We start from the raw sequence: 22,896 nt of genomic DNA, 5'->3' as shown, positions 1-22,896 counted from the left end.
GGCATTTTGATCTAGAACATGTCTCCAAATAGAAGAAAAACAACAGTATGTGGCCACCTGAGCGACCTGCCTATATACAACCTGCTGCTACAGCAGCCTCCACTCTTCTGGCTTTTTCTTAAAACCTGGCTGCAGGATTCGCTCCCATTCAGCCACAGGAGCATTAGTGACACTGGGCGATCAGGTCCGGACTCACAGTCAGTGCTCCAGTTCATCCCAAAGGTGTTGGATCTGGTTGAGGTCAGGGCTCTGTGCAGGCCAGTCTCATTCCTCCACACCAAACTGGGAAAACAGTTTCTTTATAAAAAGTAGTTAGTCTCTGTTTAAACAAAGTCAGAAATACTCATTATCAGACAGACAATTAACAACTTCAAATTTACTTCAATCTCCACCTCTGACACAAATGTTACACTTGACCTCCTCCTCCTCCTCCTCCTCCTCCTCCTCCTCCTCCGTCTTCTTCTTCTTCTTCTTCAAAAACACTTAAATTTACAACACAGAGACATGAAGCACATGGAGCTCCCCTGGCTTGTTGGTAATGAAACTAGATCCCAAAGCGCAGGAGGTTAGTCTCTCTCTCTCTCACACACACACACACACACACACCTTTGCAGTGCGCAGAGGTTCAGTAGCAGACAGAGGCACAGAGAGACCGTGAGTATTAAAAAGGTAAAATAAGACGCGGAGCTCTGCAGGGTTTGGAGAGGGGTCCGGAGGAAGAGGAGGACAGAGAGGTGTCTGCAGGAGAGGACCGGAGAGAGGTCTGGAGGCAGGAGGAGGTCCCGGGTTTCACAGGGGAGGCAGGACTTTCTGGCTCTGTGGTGCGCCCCGACACCAGAGGTCCGCTTTAATACTAGAGGAGGAGGAGGAGGAGGAGGAGGAGGAGAGGCAGGTCGACTTTTACACTGCAGAGAGAGAGAGAGAGAGAGAGAGAGAGAGAGAGAAGTCCACTCCTCCGCGTCCCGGACAGTCGGCATCGAGCATCCATGTGCCAAACGGACTGTTGGATTCGGAGCGCAGATTTAGACGGGTCTACTCCTGAACCAGCTTCACTTACTGACTTGGCAGCGGGGAGTCACAGCTGAAACTCTCCAACTCTTACCAAGCAGCACACGCATGTTTATGTGCGCTCAGATCCTCGGACTCTGCTGTGGACTGCCTGAAAACCAGCCGCTGCCTCCCTCGGGATTCTCCTATCTGCGGGATTTGGGACTGGTCTCGTTCAGAAATGTTTGAATCAGTCTGCGGGACTCCTGCTTCCGCTCCCGACGTGCGCAGCCCCGCTGTCTCCTGCCCGTCGGCGCGTCTTTGTCATTTTAATGTCGCTGTAAACGTCTGGTTGATGGTCACTTTGCATTTCAGCACAAACTGACAAAGTGAGGAGGTTTTCTCTCCCGGCTGGAGTAAAGAACACACGTCTGCGGGAGAGCCGCTGACCGTGGATCTGTTTCCCTTCAACTGTTTTCCTCTGGATTGGTTTTTATTTATTCCTCAGAAACTCTTTGATACTTTTTTCTGGAGCAAACCCGAGGATGTTGCTCCGCTGCTCGAACCCTCCCTCCTGGTCCACCTGTAGGTTTTTCTTCTGCTTTCTGTTGCTGCTCCAAACGCCCCGGTCCTCCTCTCCGTTAATTACAGGTGAGATTAAAGGGATCATATGGCTCCGTAATAACACATCACGGCACCCACCGTGCGTAAAATCTACCCAAACCCCTGGTTATTTAGTCTGCTGCTGCGTCTCTGTGTTAGCCTTCAGCCTGTTTTCACTCCGCACCGAAATCAAAGCCACTTGAGTCTTTATATTTCTGAGCAGCAGTAATGAAGTGGTCAACTAAAGGGTTCATGAACCTGCGATTTCGCCTCCAGTTTGGTGCACGAGCACCAGGAAGCAGAAAGTCAACAGTCTGCGGGAAAAGCACTCAGGTCTTTTCTTTGACACCTTCCCTCCTCTAGTTTACATCTGCACGTTTTCTTACTTCATGTTTTTATCTCATTATAAACACAGATGTTCAAATCTGTGTCAGCTGACTTTTTAGTGGAGTTACTGGCTCAGAGTTGCTCCGTTTTAACCCGGGTTATCCTCCCTGTACCACCCCGCAGAGAACTGGGTTAGAGCGGAGAGAGGAACCCACTGAGAGCCACACTGGCACGCTGGTTATTTCCTGAAATAAATCAATATCAAAGTCATTTCTATCAAGCTTTAGTCATTCTACGAGGATTTCTTCTTTAGGATAAAAGGTCTGCGTTAAACTATACTGATCTTTTTACGCTTTTTAACTTAAACTCAGGCTGTAAAGTGTAAATAACTTTCTTTAACCAGCTCTAATTGAACAGCGCGTCTCCTCTCCCGGTCTGAGCGCGCGCTCTAACCGGCCTGCTCTCCCTTTTGACAGCCGCATTGCATCATAGGATATCGTTTGTTTGCCCTGCGGCGCTGTTGAGAAATGAGAATAAAAGAAGCGGAGTGAATGAGAGGTGGATGTGGATGTGGTGGTGGTGGTGGTGGCTTCGCCGCCAGCCGCCCGGCCTACATGCGTCTTATCGCTGGGTAAACAGCAGCGTGAGGGACGTGACTCCTGCGGCTGACCTGCTTTTACTGACCTGACCTGGCACTGAGAGCAGAGGGCATTGGATTCAATGTACTGGATTCAGTTTAGGTGGTTTCAGGGGTCGTTTGAAGGGTTTCCATGGGGGCAGTCGTTGCATTTCATGATAAGTGAATTAACAAAAAGTAGAAAATGTTTGTTTAGAGATGGTTCAAAGCTGAGGTTTGACTTTCTCTGCAGTACAAACCTTCACATGACAAGAAGTATCACACAGGAATTTGTCCACATCCGTTTATCCCTGATAAGAATCATTTCTGATTTTAAGGGTTTCCCCTCTGTTGGCTGTTATCTCTTTTCCTGGAGCACACAGAGAGATGGGAATCAGATGGGGTACAAAACCTGTACCAGATGGGTCTCTGCAGACCAACATGTGCATCTGTTTGACATGAAACAGTGTAGGAGAACCAACAAACTGTGTATCAGGTGATGAGGCTGCACCACTGTGATCCCAGCAGATCAGATTCCTCCACCTGGCATCCCAAATATGCACTGTATCATCTGTCTATTGTCTGCTGGAGCACAGATCACAGGGTTCTGGGCTGGTTGTGGTCTTAGAGTCGATCGGCTGAATGTGTCCGTGCAGCAGGTGGAGCAGCGGGGACAGAGGTCGTCCTGTTGCTCCACAGTGTTACCTGTGCTTCAAATCCTCAGTCTGCATTGTTTTCCTTCATGAACTGACTGACACAGTGTCTGCTTTTTCTTTGAGACTTCACTGAGTAGTTGGATTAATGTTGTATAATGACCATATATCATTTTGTGACAGAGTTTGTACATAATCCTTCATCAATCCTGAATGTAAATCAGATATTTCATCATTCCCAGGCAGTGAAATGAGACTGAGTACATTTACTCCTGTACTGCACTTAAATAGAAATTTGAGCTAGTTGTATTTTACCAGAGTATTTCTTATTATTGCTACTTTATTCTTCCGTAAAGGAAATATTTTTATTCCTATAGAGTGAGGTTTAACATACAACACATCTGATGATACAACCCAGCAGCATCTACAACATTAAAGAGCTTCAGTAACAATCATTTTTCTACATTTTGAGTGCTTTTATTTTTTTACTTTTGCTGTAGTGACATTTTTGATGCAGTACTTTAGCTTGTAATGAAGTATTTCTCTATCGTAGTATCCCTTCTTTTCCTCAAGGATCTGAATTCTGATCTTTGTTAATATGAAGCGATTCAAAGCAGAATACTTTCTTTTAATCTAAATCATGTAGTGCTGAGGTTTCATGTAAAAAGGGGACGATACATAAATATGATTATGTATCATCATCATTTGTAGACAGGCAGGTATCTGGACAGATGGATATGATATAAACTCAGCAGCTGAAAAGCAGGAGAGGGAGGTATTTTGTCAGACTGAGTCCCCCCGACTCACCCTGTCCCCACCCTCACTCCCCCACCACTTACAGCCCTGCCAGTTTAATTACACTCGAAGGTTGTAAATTTTACAGTGGTGGTGGAGTCGGCAGGGTTTGTCTGCTCTGCCCGAATCCACAAGCTCAGCTCAGAGACGAGCATCCTGGCTGTCAGGATCTCTGTTGTAGAGTCTGATTTTAAACTATCGGTTAAATAAGATGCCTCTGGGTGATGAACATCTTGCTAAAAGCGTCCTAAATATGCTCCTGATGGCTGCGTACATCATAACATGCTAACACAAAAGTCAGCATCCAGGGTAATGCCTTAACTCCGATAGAACCCAGGAACGGCTTTCCTCTCCGATTTGGAGAATCGTGGGTGTATAAGCTTGACAGGCCTGCCAGTCATCTCCTGAGTCATCAACGTTACAAGAAACCAAACAGTCAGCAGGTCAAGGGTCAGAGGTCACAGTACACTGATAAGAGACTGACCAAATATTGTTCAAAAGTGCTCTTAGTCTTGGGGTTTTAGTGTTTTTCATCGCTCTGCGGTTCAGAAGGTTAAACTCGAAGCTGTTGGTGAAGCTTGAGAAACTGCAGCTCTGAGCTGACGTAGGAAATGAAGAAATGAAAGTTTCAGGCTGAAACAGACAAACATTCATATTAGAAAAACATGCAGCTCTGGACAGAAGTGCAGGATGAAGAAGCAGCGTTCCAGTTTCTTGATTCACAGTGATCGTGACATTTCGTAACGTCAGACGACCTAAAAAGCAAATGAGGTGTTTGGTGCTCGGACAGTGTGAGAAGTTCTTTTCCTCAGAGAGATAGGATCAGCTGGATGACTCAGTGCTCGAACCAGGAAGTAGTTTGACACTCAAACAGAGCGGTTCAGGCTTCACCTCCAATGACCCTGCTTCAACCTCCAGCTCCTGACAATAAGATCCTACTGGGAAGGAAGTTTTCAGTTTAGAGAGTCAAAACAAATCTGACACACGAACAAACGGACTGAGCATCGGCCCAGACATCGTTTTTTTTTCTGCTCTGGAACTACCGGCCCTGAGATGTTGACATCTGTCTGCTTCTACCCATAAACCCTTGTGTTTTGGGGTTGTTTCCTGTGGTTGGTTCAGATTACACTGGCACTCGTAACAATCTGACTGACTCACATTTTTAAGACCTCGGTTTAAATGTTGCTGCTTTTACCTGGACAGACAGACTGAACCGAAGGAAGGACGAGCTGCAGAGTTTAAATAATCTGTTACGTACATTTGATTTGAACAAACCCAGAAATTTAGATTTAAATAACCTTTCTCTGACCATTATTCAGCTGCTTTCATCACAGTTGATTTAACACGAGCCGGCCGTGCCATCATGTGGTCCTGACAGGTGATAGTGTGGGTCAGGTGGTTTGGTCTCAGCCTGCGTCTCACCTTCCTCCTGTCGTTTACAGGTACAGAGGCCAGCTGTGATAACGAAGGAGAGGTGCTCCACATCCCCAACATCACCGACAACCCCTGCATCACCTGCGTCTGTCTGGTAAGAGCAGAGCGTTTCACGTTCTTCACGGCACTTTGCCTCATGACATTGAGTTGCTGGCGCTGCAGTTGAACGATTCGCCGCCCGCCCCGTTTGTTCTCTTTGATGTGTAATTGCTGCTTCAGGCTTTCCACTCAGACTGATAGTATAAAAAGCTCTGATAGTGATATTTGCAGTGTTGATTATTGGGCTTTGTGTGGTGTTTCTTATCGGTAGATTGTGAAAGATTTGTCACACATGGACAGGACTTTGACATGTGCGTTTTTGGCGGGATTTTTCATGTGGATAGTTTTTATGAAACTAAATTAAATAAGCAGTTTTTTTTCTCCAGCAGTGAGTAAAAACTGAAGTTGACATACAATCTGATTTATCAGCCAATTTAGAAGAGTAAAATTAGATTTTCTACTGAAGTTAGGATTGGAGTTTGTTTTTTTACCATGTAAATGATTTGTGAGTTCAGGGAAGCACTTTATAATGCGACTTTTTACTGTTTCCTAAGAATTTACAACAAACTTTCAGGGAAACCTGAAGTGGGGATTGTTTGTTTTAACAGACATGCCTGTCGTCACGCTGTCCTGGCTCGGCCCGGCTGTTAAAATCAGCCAACAAAACGTTAAGGGACGACTCTTTCCTGAAACATGTGCTCTTTGACCCCTGACCTCCCAATAATACCCCCCCCCTCCTGCTGTAGAGGTCTTTGTTTTAGGGGATGAGAATGGACCAACTGCTTCGACATCGACTGAAAGAGAGGGTTTGGTTTTTAAAAGGCGTCACATGATCAGAGTTTACCCTCTGGACTTGAGGTGCACATATATATAAACTGTATTCATATGCTGTTTATCTAAACTAAAATGCTTGGTTCTGGTTGGCTTGCAGGTTAAAACTGCATATCAGGACACAGCAAACACAACCATATCTCTGGTCAACAGTTTAATTCGTCTCGTCAGTCAGTGTTGTGTTGGATTGTATGTAACCATAGCAACAATGCTGATTTCTAACCGTTAAAGGAGTAGTTACCTTCAGTATAGTTTAATCAAACTGTAGGTTGCATGGTTTTCTTTTTCCTTTCTCACTTGAGACACATTCGTGATGTTGCATTCGGTCGTTTGCGTGAAAAGTGATGGAGGTAACTGTGAGAAGAAGGAAAGAAAAGAGGAAATAAAAAGAAGAGAGAAGTTCAAATCCCTCCTTACATTCAGGTGGAGGAACATCACAGCACCTTCGCCTTCTCCTCACCTGTTATGTTCTGATAATGGGACTGTGTGTCACCTTGTACATGTACAGTTTGTATATGCTGTAAACTTCTTCATATCAGGTACGACTTTCTGTTTCTGAGCCCTGGCCTCTGATTGGCTGATCTGAGGCTCCCCTTGGCCTGCAGCCTGGCTGAGCCGTCCTCTGTGTTATCAGGCAGACATCAGCCAAAGTCCTGCTGAATGATATCAGTCATCAGCAGGCAATGGCCGGCCTTTCATCTCTACTTTAACCCCCCACCACCACCACCACCACCACCCTGCACACACACACACACACACTAATAAACTTACATACATTAAGGGCTCAGTCTTTATTGAATTTGGCCTTTGTTTATCTCCTTCAAACTTTTTTAAACCCAGATGTTTGGGCATCCTACATAAATTTAAATCAGTCAGATATCAGCTCCTGTTTTCACTTCAAAGGACAAATACTGTTTCAGGTTACATATATATAATATATGTATAGGTTTCTATTTTTACCAGTGTAGGAGGAAATGAAGTTTAAAGAGTGTTTTTTGCTGGACAAACCTCACAGTTCTTATTATATTACCTGGATGGACTCTGGCTGGTTTGCAGCATCATGTGTAACATTTTGTTTTATTTTCGTCCTCACTCTGTCAGTGTGAGTATATTCTGGGCTTTCCTCATCATCAGAGGATCCTGTTTACTCTAAACTCTGCTCAACAATTTCCTCCTGTAGCAGAAAACAAAACAACGTTTTGATGCTTGGTAACATAACATCCAGGTTTAAACCAGGTCCATGATGATCTTTTTTGAAAAAGATGGAAACAATGAGCCGTACACGAACACAATCCACAACATATTCTCAGTTACTACTCTTCCAGAGAGACCTGTGTCGCCAGTCTTTGGGGGGTTGGGGAGCCATCGGGGCACCAGTGTCACTCATACATAGAGTGTGGGGTGTGTGTGTGTGTGTGTGTGTGTGTGTGTGTGTGTGTGTGTGTGTGTGTGTGTGTAACATGTATACACACACACACAGAAGAGCCATTGTGTGTGTCCGGGTGCGGCCGAGCGCTGTAATGGGGCCAGGAGTGGATGTGGCTGACAGACTGACTGACAGGCAGGTCGCCATGACGATCCGTTATCTCGGAGGGAGTCAGCCCATCTCTGTCACGCTCTTCATCATCCTCGTCTATCTGTCTGTCCATCTCCTTGTCTTTTTCCACTCTCTCATCGGCTCGTCCTCCCCCCTCGCTCGCCCTCAGATCGGCTCCTTGTCCAATTTCAGATTTTTCCCTCTCAAGAGCTCGCGTCCGTTTTTAGAGGAAGTCCAGGTGAAATATCAGATGGATTTTTGTAGGAGGACTTCTTGCTTTGGCCAGGTTGATAGCTCAGCTCATTATTCTGGTCACACTGACAGAGCCCAGATAAAAGCATTAAGTGTGTTTGATGACAAACATCTTATTGTGACAGTAATTACACTCTTGAATCCAGGCTTTTCAAACCATCAGCTCAGGTGTGTGGAGCCAAAATCAACAGTCTCATTGCTTGGAAAAATTGCCCGCACATTGTTATAACATCCAGTGAGGACTTGGTTTTCAACTCTCCAGTGTTATGTCAGTGCAGGACAGTATTAATATGAACTACAGCAACAACATTCCCTGGAAAAGTAAGACAAGATTATGAAGTGTTTAGATGCATTTCTTGGTCTGTGACTTGAGAATTGAACAGCGTTTACAAGCTGCTCTGTCGGCAAATCAAACCCAATATTATGCAAGTATTGATTTCTATGAAAAGCGTCTTTGGATTATATTTCTGGATATTTTGTGAGCAGGAAAAGTTGTTTTTTATTCTTTACAGTAGCAGATGAGTGCACGTGACAAGCTAGGAATTCATATTGCTCATATACTATACTTAAATGGTAGCTTATCTTCAGGTGCAGTGATCTGTGACTAAATTCTCGTTGGTTCATTAACATACGTCTACTCTGCTGCTCTCATCCTGCTGCGACTCCATTCCTTAATGTCCAACACGATGAGCCCAGCAGTAAAGAGGTCAAAGGTCAGACGTCGCTGGAAGCAACGTGTTAATCGACCAAACAAACACTTCAAGGTGAGGTACCAGAGTAAGCTGTGGGCGAGGAGGTTTACTCTGTGTGTTCCTGTGATCGATGTGAGAGGAAAGATAAAGGTGGTTTCCTGTCAAACAGTGGCTGATCAATACAGGAGGGGTGATAACTCTGAGCCAACACTAGCTCTGTTATCTATTCTTTTCTATTCTGTTTCCTACCGCGTATATAAATATCTCTCAGTATCATTTGAAGAGGGAGCAGAGTTCACAGCTTTGCTTCAGGAAAAAATGCGTTCAACTCTCTCTTGACAGAAAAGACGACTCGTTGAAACTGTTCTGGGAAACCGGTTCCCATCGGCGTCTTTCTCCGGCCGTCTCGTCCCTGAGCTACTGTGGCTCCTGCTCACCAGCGGGGGGTCGCAACCTGTTTGTTTTGGAGGAAGGGTGAAAGGTGAAAGGTCACGGTGGCAAAGGGGGTTAAGGTTAGGGGGATCGGGAGGGACTGGAGTCCAAGGGCTTAAGTGGGCCTTTGAGTTGAGAGCCTCTGTCCTGCGCTGACAGACCCTGACTGATCTCTCTATCCTTCACCATGAGAGAGAGCGTGAAGAGGTAGAGGGGAAAGGGAGGAGTCAGGTGAGACAGAGGCTTCGAGTTTTGATGAAAAAGTAGAGACTGATTACCACAGAGAGAATGATGGAGGAGCAGTGATGGAGGAGAGAATACAGGAGATACTGGTGGTGGAAAGGCTGTAAGAGTTCGAATTAAAATCGGAAAGTGAAAGAGAGAGAAAACAAGAGAAATGGATGGAGACAGAAGAAGAGAAAGTGATGGATGAGGGGGAAAGAGGAGGGCAGGAGGTGAGTGATGATGAGGAGATTGAGGAAGAAAAACACCTGATGAGGAGAAGCAGTGAACATTGTCGCCTCCTAGTGGCAGAGCAGTCCCAGAAAGAAAGACGAAGAAAAAATCTTTTAATGTCAAAAAAAGTTAAATAACTGCCATTTATTCTGTTTGATTTCCTCTCAGGCTTTTTGAGTCTTTTGCATTTTTGCAAAGGGAACGTATTCCACCACACAACCCACAGGAGCACACATCTGCTTTGATATAAAACCTCCACAAGGATATTTTTATAAAGAGATTTAAGAGCTCCTCTTTTCTTTTCAGCCTCTGGAAACATTTATTATTATTTACCCTCTAAAAAACATTCATTTGCAGGGTTTAATGTAGAATCTTATAAAGAAGAATACAGCATATGATGTGCACTTAAACACTGCTTCTGTTTTTTGAAGTTAATTTGTGAATAATGGAATCACTGTATTTGACCTTAACCTGCACTGATTAACTTAGTAAATGATTGAATTGACCTGATTCAATTTAAATGCAGTGGATACAGTCTGAGGCTGCTCTTGTTTCTTCATACAGCTCAGCTTTTACGTCACTGAAATCATTAGCTTCCTGCACAGAGTCATGTGACTGTAACTACAAAGATTTAACTTGAAGCTCTGAAGGAAGAAAAACTGCTGAAGAAAACAGACGAGTAAACAAAAACACACTGAATATAGTTAGAGTGGAAAAGCTTGTATCTCCATCCAGTAGCATGTAAACACTCAGACAAAGCCATTACCACACACACACACTTTCTCTTTCTTGGACACACACTTTCGAGCATACCAACATTTTATTACACTCAAAGAGAGAGAGGGAGTGTGTGTGTGTGTGTGTGTGTGTGTGTGATGGGGGGGGTCGTCACCCTCGGCGACAGACAGCCGTGCAGTCGGCCAGCCTTGGTGCCGCAGTGGTATGTCGAGTGTTTATAAGGCGTGGTGACCCATTGTGACCTTTGACCTCGAAACAAGGAGGGTGAGGCTGGGTGGAGGGGGAGGTGGGGGAGGTTTGGGGGGCGGGGGGTCACATGTAATAACACCACTTTGTGCTAATGGACAACAGGAGACTGGGAGACAGAGAGAGGAGGACATGACCTTGGACACTTTTTGACCAAATTGTCTCCAGGTCTTTAAAGGGTTATTCCGCTGTTTTATTGGATTTATTTTTTATAGGTTTTAACCCATTTAAATGTCATATATTTGACAGCTGATCATTCTGTGAATCATACTGCTGCTGTGTTTTAAATTCATTGTATTTTTTCTCCAGACTCTGTCTGTTGTAGTCGACTCTTCAGCCTTGTTTAAGTTGTGTGTGGCAGTGATCAGTGTGTATATTTGTGTAGATATGGTCAGCTCACTCAGATCGTCACTGCAGACGTCCGTTAATCTTTTCTATTAGTTCTGGTGATTCAGTTCTGGTGAACAACACACTTCGTTCCCTTTTTTATCACTTTAATGGAAAGTTGCCTCGCAGCAGTCAGTTACTGTGTATCATCACAATCATTTGTGTATCTGTTGCTTCTTATTTTAAGCATGTACGACTCTTCTCTCAGGAGCTTTACAGGATGATTTTGACTGACTGTAAACCAGCAGCCTCTTCCTGCTCTGTGCTGTTCATTTGACCAGACTGTGGTTTGGATTCCCCCTCTTTTATTGTTAAACAGGGATGAGATTAATGGTGCTGTGGTCAGATGATCCTGTGGGTGGAGAAGAGATCCAGGGTCTAATCTGTTCAGACAATTAGATGTTGTAGCTACTTTATTAGATGAAATAGTCTATAAACAAAAACGTGCTCCACTTTGCTGCTGTTAACGTTTCCACAGTATCAGCTCTGGCTCGTGTTTCTCTTCTCGCCTTTATCTCTTTTCTTTCCTTTTCTTCTCCTTCTCCCTCGTGCTTATTTTACTTCCTCTGCTCCCTCTTTCCATCTCTGTCCCTCTCCTCCCTCGTCCTCTTCATGACATCATCTGTCCTCGGTGTGGTTGGGGTTTAGCTGGAGCACTGCTGCTATATTAAACCACCCCGATTTATTTTCGCCTTCCTTTGATCCGTCCTCGTTAGAGCCGCCTGCCACAGTGCCACAGGGCCGCGGGACCTGCCAGCCTCCACTTTATAAACCCTCACAGTGTGTAAAATAAAACACACACAGCATGTGGATAAAATCAGCAATAAAAGCTGGGTGTGAAAGTTGAGCGAATTAAACAAGCACAGATTCCGTCCAGTCCCACGGTGCAGTTAGCGGTGACGACAGATACGGTGTGCAGAGGTTCTGGAGGTGACAGGAGGGCTGTTGAGTTGGTGTGAAAATTCACAGCTGAACTGTGAACACTGAGTCACTTTAACTCTGATTTCAGAGCACACAGGTAATGAATCAGACTAATTTAGATGGTGTTTCACATTTAGAGGACGAGGCTGGTGTTATTTTAGCTCTGTTTATTATCAAGTATGTCTCTTTAATGTGTTTTTAACAGTTCCTGGACAGCAGCAGAGGTCTGTAGCACTGCAGCATGAGCCTCATGATTACACAGATAAAACCTTTTTATTTACAGGGCCTGGGACAGAGGACAGAATCTTTTGTTTGCAGTGTAATTTTAAAAGTTACGTTCATGTTTTGCCATGCAGTCTGCAGTCTGCTGTTTTATAAGTGCATGTGGGCAGGACACAATAAATAACATAACTGATGAACTAACATGTCGGCAGGACAAATCTGTTGTCGTTTTTTTTAGTATCTTCGGAGGACTTGTTGATACCAATATCAAGTCAAAAATAATACCAGCCTTATGCCACAGTGATGGATGGTACAGCTGGGAAAGATTTCCACGTTTCAACATGTCAGCGTCACAGAGACGACAAGATTAGAAACGCTTCACATTCACCGTACTGCTCTGCAACCATTAAATCTGGGCTGGAATGAATGATGGACGTTAATGACGGGCCGGTGTGAGGCTTCATATTTGTTTGCTTCTTCAGGCACTTTGAGGCACAACTGTCCTTAAAGAGTCCCAGAGAAGTCAGAGTTCTGACTCTTGACGTGGGCACTGTTTACACTGATAATCATAGTAACTCCAATAAGACCGTGAGCGTGGTGTTGTCATTTATCGGCAGTGTAAAGATGACTTTTTGACTCTCTCTGCAGGAGGGGAAGGCCGACTGTAAACAGGAGAAATGCCCGCTGGTCTCTGAGGACTGTGCTCTGGTGGTGAAACAGACTGGAGCCTGCTGTGAGAGGTGTAAAGGTAAGACAGACAGACAGACAGACAGACACGGCCCTGGTATTGCAATATGGGGGATGTGAAATGGGAAATGTAATAACAGAGCAGGACAGAAATACAGAGATGCTAACCAGAGCCCCTACACACACACACACACACACACACACACACACACACTTGTTACACACTGGACCTAAACAGCCAGACCTAAATATGCCCTGTGGGGGTAAAGCTGTATTATTACCCTCACATATAGGCATCATCTCTCACACACACACACACACAGCTGCAGTGTATGGAGACAGTGCAGCTGGCGAAGGGGTTCACAGGCCACAGAAACACAGTCGCTTTTATGAGCCAGAAACTCCTCAATATACGTCACCTTCATCTCTCAGATCCTCATCCTCCTTTTACTTAACTGTTACTCATGTAGATGTACACAGTGTACTTCAGTTCACGTGTGCAGATTTCCCAGCCGTCTCCATCTTTATCCATTCATTTTCACTTTGGAGGATGTTCCTGCTGTTTCTGTACTTTAAAAACACACATTTACACACACACACACACACACAGATACACACCCCTACCTCCCAGCACTCAGCCGGGGTGCGGTCCTTTTGTTTGCGGTTCGTCGTTTTCCTACGCAGCACTTCGTTAAGAGAGGTGGAACGAGCTCATGTCGGACGTGGAAAGCCCCGCGTCGCCACAGCAACCCCTGTTAGTTTTCTATTGTGTGGTTGACTTGTGGCCACTGTGACCGAATTTAGGACCCCTCTGTGTCATATCACTGGTTTCTCACTTTTCTGAAATCATACACACGGTTAAAGAGAATCACAGCCACTGCATCAGTTTATTGGGAACAATTTAAAACTGACATAATTAACCAGTTTATACGCACAGGACGCACTGAGTTTTACTTGGGTTGATGTTTGTGTTCAGTGGATTTTAAAAACTTTTATACACAACCTTCAGAATCCGTTAAATAATCAAAATGAATCTATTTTGAGTGTAGGAGTTCTTGACCAGTGAGACGAACTCAAACACAGAAATGTCTCATGTAAAATAACTGAAGCTGTTCAACATCTTTTCACAGGGGACCTCACTGTAAGGCTTCAGGTCTTTTCCTTGAGCTGCCAAGAGATTTAAACATGCTATGCCTACTTTACCAAACGACAACAATCTGTTATCAGCAGAGAACGACAGCAGAGGAAAGAGCACATGTCACATTAATCTGTGTTACTGTGTTAGCGGGTGCTGAGTGTATGAAATATGAGTCTCTGTGGGATCTGTCACCGTCTAATCTGATCTCTTCTCTCTGAGAAACTGTACGTCCTCCTCAGCACTGATACACTGTCAGAGGGTTCGATTTACACTGAGGAAAGCAGATCAATGGCTGTGATCAGGTTTCATTGTATGGAAAGTTAAACATTGATCTGAGACCACTTACTGTAAATGGGATGAAATGAATAGGCTATTCATTTAGTGCTGAGTGGATGGGTCAGTGGGTGTGGAGTTACCGAGCAGCTGTTACATCCAAACACACAGCAGAGTGTGTTTCTCTACAAGTGTGTCTGTGTGAGAGCGTGAGGGAGAGATTAGTGTGTTTGTACTGAAATTTATCACCAAAGGCAGTCGAGTAGAGTTTACACGTCCAGATCTCAGGAAGATATCATTCCTCACAGGGCTTAATCACAAGAATTAGTGAAAAGTAATGGTAACAATGAAGGATAAAAGTAACCTTTCACATTCTGAGTGAAAAACTGTACACAAGAGCATGTCTTCTATTATGACTGTGTTCTTCTCAGGCTGCATGTTGGATGGACGATCGTACAACAGCTCTGTATCCTGGACCACCTCCACCAAACCCTGCATAACCCGAAGATGTCAGGTAAGAGTGTGTGTGTGTGCCTGGATACACAGCACATGAGAGGTGAAGTGAGCAGACAGTGTTGTTTCAGCTCTGACGTCATGTAGAAGTCTCCGACCTCTGATCTGAAAAAACACAAGCGTGCTGTTATTAGAGGAAGGTAGAGATAGACAGAGAGAGAGAGATGGAGGGGCGAAAGAACAAAAGTACAGAGGGTGGAAGGAACAAAAGGCAAGGGCAGGGAAGAAAGAAGAGACATGGAAGGAGGGAACGAGGAGAAGAAGAGGAGACTGGAGGACTGAGAGGAAGGAGCTGAGATGAGAAGCAGCATAGCAAAGAGGATGGTGGAGACATGAGTCATATTTTTATATTTTTTAGATGTACAGACTAAAGAAATGATTTACTTCCTGGTTGTGACAGGAAGGTGTCATCACTGAGGCAGAGGTGCAGTGTGTCGTCCACTGCAAGAACCCCAAGATCCACCCGAAGAAGTGCTGTCCCACCTGCCCCAGTGAGTACACGCTTCAGTGGCAGGAGAACTTTTAAAGCCGAGGAAAAACAAAGAAGAAAATAACAGACGACCTTTAATGTTGTTCTTTAAATTCATTACCTACATGAGATCTCAAGTAAAAATACCTGCTGATATTAATGTTTGACCAAAGTCATATTTCACCTCAAAATGTGCCAACAGTGTGTCCATCTGTTTTTGACTTACTGTGTGTATTTTGTTTCTTTATTTGAACTTTGTGAAACTCCTAAACCTGATTAAATTCAGAGTTACAGAGTTTTTATGATATGCTTTGAAATAAAATCACTTGTACTCTTGCAGGTTGTATCTTTGAGGGTCGTCTGTACAAAGAGAGGGAGGAGTTCAGTCCAGAGGGAAAACCCTGCATCAAATGCACCTGCACTGTAAGTGCACACACACACACACACACACACAGTCACAGTTGTGTTTGAGTGTTTGTGAGCGACGCCTCTGTTCCCTAAACAAATATGTTTTAGAGTCTTCAGAGGTTAATGGTCATAAAAGAAACTACATGAGGAAAGATCACATGTTAATTGGGCTGTGTTTGTTCTTACAGGGAGGCCGGACTCTCTGCATGAGAGAGGTGTGTCCTGTCCTTTCCTGTCCCGCCCACCTCACCCACACCCCGCCCGGGCAGTGCTGTCCCAGGTGTCTCGGTAAGTTTCACCTGTCACCTGTCTGGAGATTTATGATGGAGTATTAGGGAGACCACGAGCCTCCATCTTCAGATCGCACATCTTTAGGAGAGAGTCAGTGACTCCATGGAGCAGGAGGTGAGAGCACCGAATAATCCTGTTCAATTTAATAATAATATATTTATTGAATCAGATGTGTGACAACAAAGTATTTTAAGCTCCTTAAAGCAACATTTCACACTGTATTGATAACTATCAATCTGTCTCTCCTCTCCTGCTCCAGGTCAGCGGAAGGTGTTCGACCTGTCTTTAGGAAGCTGTCTGTTCCACAGTGAGGTCTATGAGAACGGCACTAGCTTCACACACGACAGCTGCACCACCTGCACCTGCAAGGTACCGGCCTGGATATGAAGCAGATATCAGCTGGACTCTCTGAGTTTCCAGCCCATCATTTCTTCTGTTTCTTTCCTTCTTCTTCCCAGGATTCAACAGTGGTGTGCAAGAAGCGGTGCTCACGGCCGGGAGGTTACCAGGACGACCAGTGTTGTGAGGAGTGTTTGTCGTACGTGAAGGTGGAGGAGGTGAAGTACTGCAGAGTCCGGAACAAGATCTACAGGGTGAGAGACAATACAGGAGGGATGGAGGGATGAATGGGTGAACGAGTGGAATGCTGATGGATGGAAGAATGGACAGATAGATGAATGGATGTCTGATGCCTGTTGTGTTTCTTCTCTCCTGCAGGAAGGAGACATGTGGTCGTCCTGTTAACTGCACTCTCTGTGCCTGCGTTAAAGGAAGTATCGAGTGTCGGCCCAAACAGTGTGTACCAATCACCACCTGCCCCTCGGTGAGTGACAGGCCCAGCAGCCAATCACCAGCCTGTATTCTGTCATCAGGGTTTACACCATGAGGTCCAGTGGCTGTTGGACCTGTAATTTAACAGCCGTGATCTCTGTCTCTGTCACTCTTCTTTATCTGCTTTCCTTTCTCTGTCTCACCAGTCTGATACTCACACTTTACAGCCCATGACTAACTCTGTCATTTTCACTTCACATGCGTGACGCCTCCACACTGTCCTGATTTACTGACAGAGCCGCCATAACTGATCCACTCTAAATCACCGCTCTGGCTAAACCAAAACACCTTTAGAGGTTATTCCTACTTACCATATGCTGCTCTCACTTTATATAACACATCTATGTCAGAATAGTTATATACACTCTCAGATCTTTTCTACAACAGCGAGGTTTCTCCTCTATGATGAAAAAGCATCAGGTTAGCACGTTAGCCGTTTTCCACGCAGCTGAATCGAAGGCTTCAGCTGTCAAAGGCTCTGGGAACCGGTGGCGGGAGGAAGGTTTTGTGCTGCGCTCACCTGTCGCAGAGGTCGCTCAGGGGTCATCTGTCTGCTCTTGGGTGATGGAGTGGATTCCTCGCATACCGCCGGCCGCTGGCGGTCACGCAGTCAAAGGCAGTGTCAGCGTTAGTCCAAGTTCACACACTTCCAGCAGTTACAACAAGCCCTCACCTGTTGTTTGTGGTCAGAACAGACGGCTGCAGGCTGATGTAGGTGGTCTGCAGTGAAAAGGACTAGTTTCACTTAATGCATACTACTGTGTGTATATATGTGGATGTGTAGGGATATGATGGGATAACAGGACAAACACTTACAGCTGAGAGGCAGTCACATGATGCTATATCAGTCATGATTTTTGCTCTAAATCATTTTATGTTCTCTTTCTGAAAGACCTCAAACACCTTATCAAATTATAAGAATTAGAACAATGCATCAATCTTCCTTTACATTTAACATTATTTCTATTTAATCTAAAATGTCTACAAAGTTAAACTTTTATTAATGAAGACAGTGGTGTTTTCTTCATGTTTTATGGTTTGCAAATTAAAGGGGTAGTTCAACATTTTGTGCAGCAGACTTATTTGTGTGGTTGCCAAGAGTTAGAGGAGTAGATGGCTGTGAATTTGCAGAGCTGGAGTCAGGAGGAGTTTAGCGTATCTTAGCAGATTTGATTGGCAGATTGATTTGTCTTTCTTTTGGTTATGTACAATAAAGCAGACAAACCTCCTGAGCCAAACCTGAGGAGAGATGATACGTTCTCATCATATGAACAGCTCAGTGCTGTGATATCTATCACAGTCTATCACAGTCTATCTCACAAACACACACACACACACTCTCTCCCATGCCGTCATCCTGCGGTCAGCGGCAGGTCGGCAGAGTGTGAGCGTCCCTTTGGAGACAGTGTGTCTCCGAATAGCCTTTTGTCTGTGTGACGTTTGAGTGACAGCGAAGAAGAGGTTCCCTATATTTAGGCCCCTGCAAACCAATCTCTGTCACTGTGTGTGTGTGAGTGTGTGTGTGTTAGAGAGGGAGTGTGTGTGTGTAACTGTGTGTGTCTTCAGTCTGTCAAAAGGCAGCCCTCTTCAAAGAGAGAGAGTGCCCTTTGTGCAGAGGTTAGGACTCTGGAGTGTGTATTGAGTGTATGGAGAACGTCTGTACGTGATGACAGACGAGTTGTATGTGTGTGTGTGTGTGTGTGTGTGTGTGTGCGCCAGTGAAGGGCTTCCCTGAGGCAACAAAAAGTAGGTGTGTGAAAGAGTCCTCTGATCTGCACTTCTGATGGAAGTTGACACACACACACACACACACACACAGAGGGTCCTGTTACACAGAGTTCAGCGGTTGAAGTTAGAGTATCGGTGTCTTTGTGGTCGTCCCGGTTTGACTGCGAGCTTGTCAAAGCGGGAACTTCTCCTCCGCTTCTATCTTTCATTACATTTCTTTTCCTCCCGTGTGAATGAACAGACCTGCTGCCTTTGTTACCTGAGTTTTCTACTGTTGACAGGATGTCTGGTTGATCTTTGGTGAGCAGCAGCCACACGTTTTAGGTCTTACCTTTTCTGCTAGCCATGATGTATCTCCCCTCTGGTGGGCCTCCCTTCATGGACAGTGAAACCTTTACAGATGGTCTAAATGCGGCAGCTAAAAGGTCACATGTCGCTCCACTGCTCATTAACCTGCTGCCTGAATTATATTCCAGAGTGATGTAGCTGAACTCAGTCATACAGGCTTCTTCTTCTTCATCTGGCACTGCCATCCCTGCACACAAGGCATTCTTAGTCCAGACTGTTCTGGTTTGTGGAACAAGCTCCTGAATACCGTCAGAGCAGGAGCGTCCTTCTCTCCAAAAACCATCTCCTCCTCTCCGAACACCTCTGACACCCTAACGTGCTGAACTAGCACTTACTATGCTGTGCTATGTCAAAGATTCTCTGTTTTTCTCAGATATTGTATTCAGGTGTTCTTTCATCTTTCCTCCAGCTGTCTAATCCCTGTGAGAGTTATCTAACACTGAGTGTCTGTGCCTCGTCTCTTGCAGAATAAGATCCTGAACAGAACCGGCTGCTGCCCAGTTTGCACTGAAAGTGAGTAAGTCCTTCTCGACCCTCCAGCATCCTCTTTTCCAGAATGTTCACACAGTCTGTTTGTAGTTCAGATTTTATTTTGAAGCTGCTTTAAAATTGGCTGTTGACTGATTATGTCTATTCAGTGATATGTAGTCAGAAAATCACTTCTTAAAGACAATGAAGAGAAAATCTGGCTCCAGCCGCCGCAGCTTCAGCTGAGCATTTCCCATGAACTTGAGTCCAGACTGTGGTTTGCCCTCAGGTCATTTTACTTTGGTTTTTGGCTGCGAACTGCAGCAAAAATCCCCAAAAGTCTGTAAATGTACCATTTCAGGGCTTCAAAGACTCTATAACCTCACTTCTTCATCATGTAGAGTTTAGTTCAGTTAGTAAAACAGAAGTTTTACCACACCACTGATCCTATTTCCACTTCTGAGTCAGTCAGATTAGTGCCACATATTTCACTGTTTATCATAAATGATCTATTTGCGGCTGGCTGTCGACCATCAACGTGTCCTTTTTAAACCCACGCATTTTTGGTTGTTTCTCGCCGTCCATTCTTTATGTTTCTTTTGGTCTCTACTTACTCCATCTGTCTCCCTCTCTGTCTCCCACCCTCTGCAGAGCCAGGTGTATGTACAGTGTTTGGGGACCCGCACTACAACACCTTCGATGGCAGGACTTTTAACTTTCAGGGAACTTGTCAGTACGTTCTGACTCGTGACTGTGGCAGTGTCGTGTCTGGAAGCCCAGGAAATAACCTCAACATCAACAACCCAGACTCCAGCTTCACGGTACGACAGCGGTTTAACTTTCAGATGTTTTACAGCCTTTAAAGCAATAAACAGACTTTTTGGGAAGCAGTTTCGTTTGCTGTCTTACTGAAATGTTAATGGAGTTATCGTGACTAAACACAAGCACTGATATAAATATACAAAAGAATAAAGCCAGCTTGAGAGATGACATTGATATCACTCACTCACTCCCAGGTGTTGGTGAAGAACGACGCCCGGCGGACTCGCTCCTTCTCCTGGACTCAGTCTGTTGAGGTGAGGCTTGGAGGTTTGAGCCTCAGTCTGCACCAGCACTTGACGGTGCGGAGGAATGGCACCCGTATCGCCCTGCCCTACCACGGCCCCGGGGTGCACATTGACCTGGATGGATATCTGCTGAAACTCACAACCATAGCAGGTTAACACACATCACTGTTGTTGATTTTTAACCTGGAAAAAGTGTCGAATTATTGAGATCACACTCTCTAGATAATCTCAATTCAACTTACCAGCTTTTTCAACCTAGTTTCATAACAACTGAGCAAAGTCTATTTACTGATGAGGTCCAGGTCTGAAGTTTTGTTTCCCTCCCTCCACCTCCACCTGCAGGTCTGGAGATCACATGGGACGGTGACAGTTTTGTGGAGGTCGTAGCAGCTCCACACCTGCGCGGGCGCCTCTGCGGCCTCTGTGGCAACTACAACGGCCACAAACGCGACGACACCATGGGAGGCGACGGCCAGTTCAAGTTCGACGTGGACGAGTTTGCAGAGTCGTGGCGGGTCGAGGAGAACGCCGTTTGCACCCAGCAACATCCGCCTCGCCGGCCAACATCCTTCCTGTGTCCGGGCAGCGTCAAAGTCAAGTTCCGCGCTCACCGGGAGTGCCAGAAAATAAAGTCGTGGGAGTTTCAGAAGTGTCACCGTGTGGTCGACTTTGCCCCTTTCTACAGGTGAGGAGAGGCTGAGTACTGTGATGGTAAATCCAAGCTCTACATAAATGTATTTATCTACAGCTCTGAATGATCCTGTTAATATAAACCAACTCCTGCCCTCTGCAGGTCGTGCGTGACAGACATGTGTGAGTGTCCGGTCCATAAAAACTGCTACTGCGAGTCCTTCATCGCCTACAGCCGGGCCTGTGAGAGGGAGGGAGTACCTGTCCTCTGGAGGCCTGACACCGCCTGTGTGGGTGAGTGACCGTGCTCTGTAGGTGTAGGTTTGTCTAAGATCAGTTTTGTCCTTGTGTAATGAACATCAGCAACATCAGTCACCTGAACACGTACCAATAATCAGCCCATCCACTGCGTTATAATTCAACATTATAACGGCTGATCGGCTCCGTTTTTTACCTTCTCTTCCGTCCGTTAGCCACCCAGTGTAAACACGGCGCCGTGTACGACACCTGCGGCCCGGGCTGCACCAAAACCTGTGACAACTGGAACGAGATCGGACCGTGCTACAAGCCCTGCGTGGCCGGCTGCCACTGTCCCGCCAACCTGGTGCTGTTCCAGGGACGCTGCATCAAACCCATATCCTGCCCTGGACGGTGACCCTTGTGACCCGGGTGGGAGGGGGGGATTAGGTTAGGGAGGGTCATTTAGTCTAAAAAATTATAAGGGGCCAAACTTGCCAAGAAGAGTTTGGGAGGACGCTAAAGGGTCTGAAGTCGACAGATCAGATGCCACAAGGTACTCAGGGTCCATATCTTCACAGGGAAGTACGCTGGTGATAGTACAGTGATGGACCGCGGGGAGGCTGATCCTCACCACTGCAGTCAGCCTCTGACTTTATTGTGCCTCTTGTAATATCACATACTGTTACAATACCAGTCACCACCACAGGAGGCGCTGATTTCAGTCTTGTAGAGGAAGAACATAACTCCCAGGAGAAAACTCAGGGGGCCCTGTTTAGAGATTTTACAATCTCCACTATCTGAGGAAAGTTCGACTTGCTGCCATGGACCCTCAGGAAACAACCTGGGCCGGTGGACTCCTGTTAGAGCCAACATGGCGTCCGAGTTTCTCTCACAAACACTCTAAAGTGGGAAACTGAGCATCTGCATTTGGAATAGTGAGATTGGAAGCAGAGAAACTCTCTGATGCATCATATCAAACTGTCCTTGTGATCCTCTGTTCCATCATTTCATACTGTAAGCTAGCCAGATTTATATGAAAGACAGACAGCTTTTATATAATTATTGTTCTAATTATTATTATTATTTGTTGTTGATGTTGTTAATTTATATATCAGTCAAATGACATGTCGTAGCAAGAGCCAGAATCATGAATATAATTGAGTTATAAATGATTTAAAGGGAAACAAAAGCTATTTATGTATTTGTAGTGTACGTTTGTGTTACTGTTTGAAGAGAAATGCCCAAATGTGACTCAGTTGTTGCACCATCGCAGGGAAAAAGTACTGTATTGTATTAATGCTCCGTGTACAGGTTGTTGTGGTTAGTATCAAACTGAAGGTGTTCATCTAAGCATATGTTCCACTTGACGATAATTATTTAAGACCAGCAATATAATCTTTTATCGAAGTTCATGTTTGACTGCTGTCTTTACTCTGTGAAGTCCTGAAACCTTTAATAATTACAGGAGAAAAAACACCTGACCCGAAGGTTGCTGGTTCAAATCCCCACAACACGAATGTTGATTTCCCAGGGAGGACAGAAAATGAAGCCAAAGTTATGTTTGTTTGGCCTTTTTCTAGTCTTTGTTTCCTTCCTTCTCTAAAAATGATCCATATGAAACGGGTGACAAATTAATG

At 45.1% G+C, this 22,896-nt stretch overlaps 1 protein-coding gene across 1 annotated transcript; it reads left to right on the top strand.

Moving 5' to 3' along the window:
• The first annotated feature begins 925 nt into the window (after positions 1-925).
• On the top strand, positions 926-22,852 carry bmper (BMP binding endothelial regulator). Its single transcript, XM_018686672.2, is given in 17 exon segments — positions 926-1,638; positions 5,424-5,509; positions 12,817-12,916; positions 14,698-14,780; positions 15,180-15,270; positions 15,589-15,671; positions 15,845-15,944; positions 16,207-16,316; positions 16,406-16,540; positions 16,665-16,685; positions 16,687-16,770; positions 19,322-19,367; positions 19,974-20,143; positions 20,339-20,540; positions 20,732-21,074; positions 21,183-21,313; positions 21,493-22,852. Coding segments are annotated over 17 exon segments (2,073 nt in total). The 5' UTR covers positions 926-1,532; the 3' UTR covers positions 21,675-22,852.
• Positions 22,853-22,896: the final 44 nt, after the last annotated feature.

Source organism: Lates calcarifer, linkage group LG15, assembly GCF_001640805.2.
Source record: "Lates calcarifer isolate ASB-BC8 linkage group LG15, TLL_Latcal_v3, whole genome shotgun sequence".
Taxonomy (NCBI): Eukaryota; Metazoa; Chordata; class Actinopteri; family Centropomidae; genus Lates; species Lates calcarifer.
The sequence above is the reverse complement of the archived record's forward strand: the minus strand, read 5'-3'. Positions and strand labels throughout refer to the sequence as shown.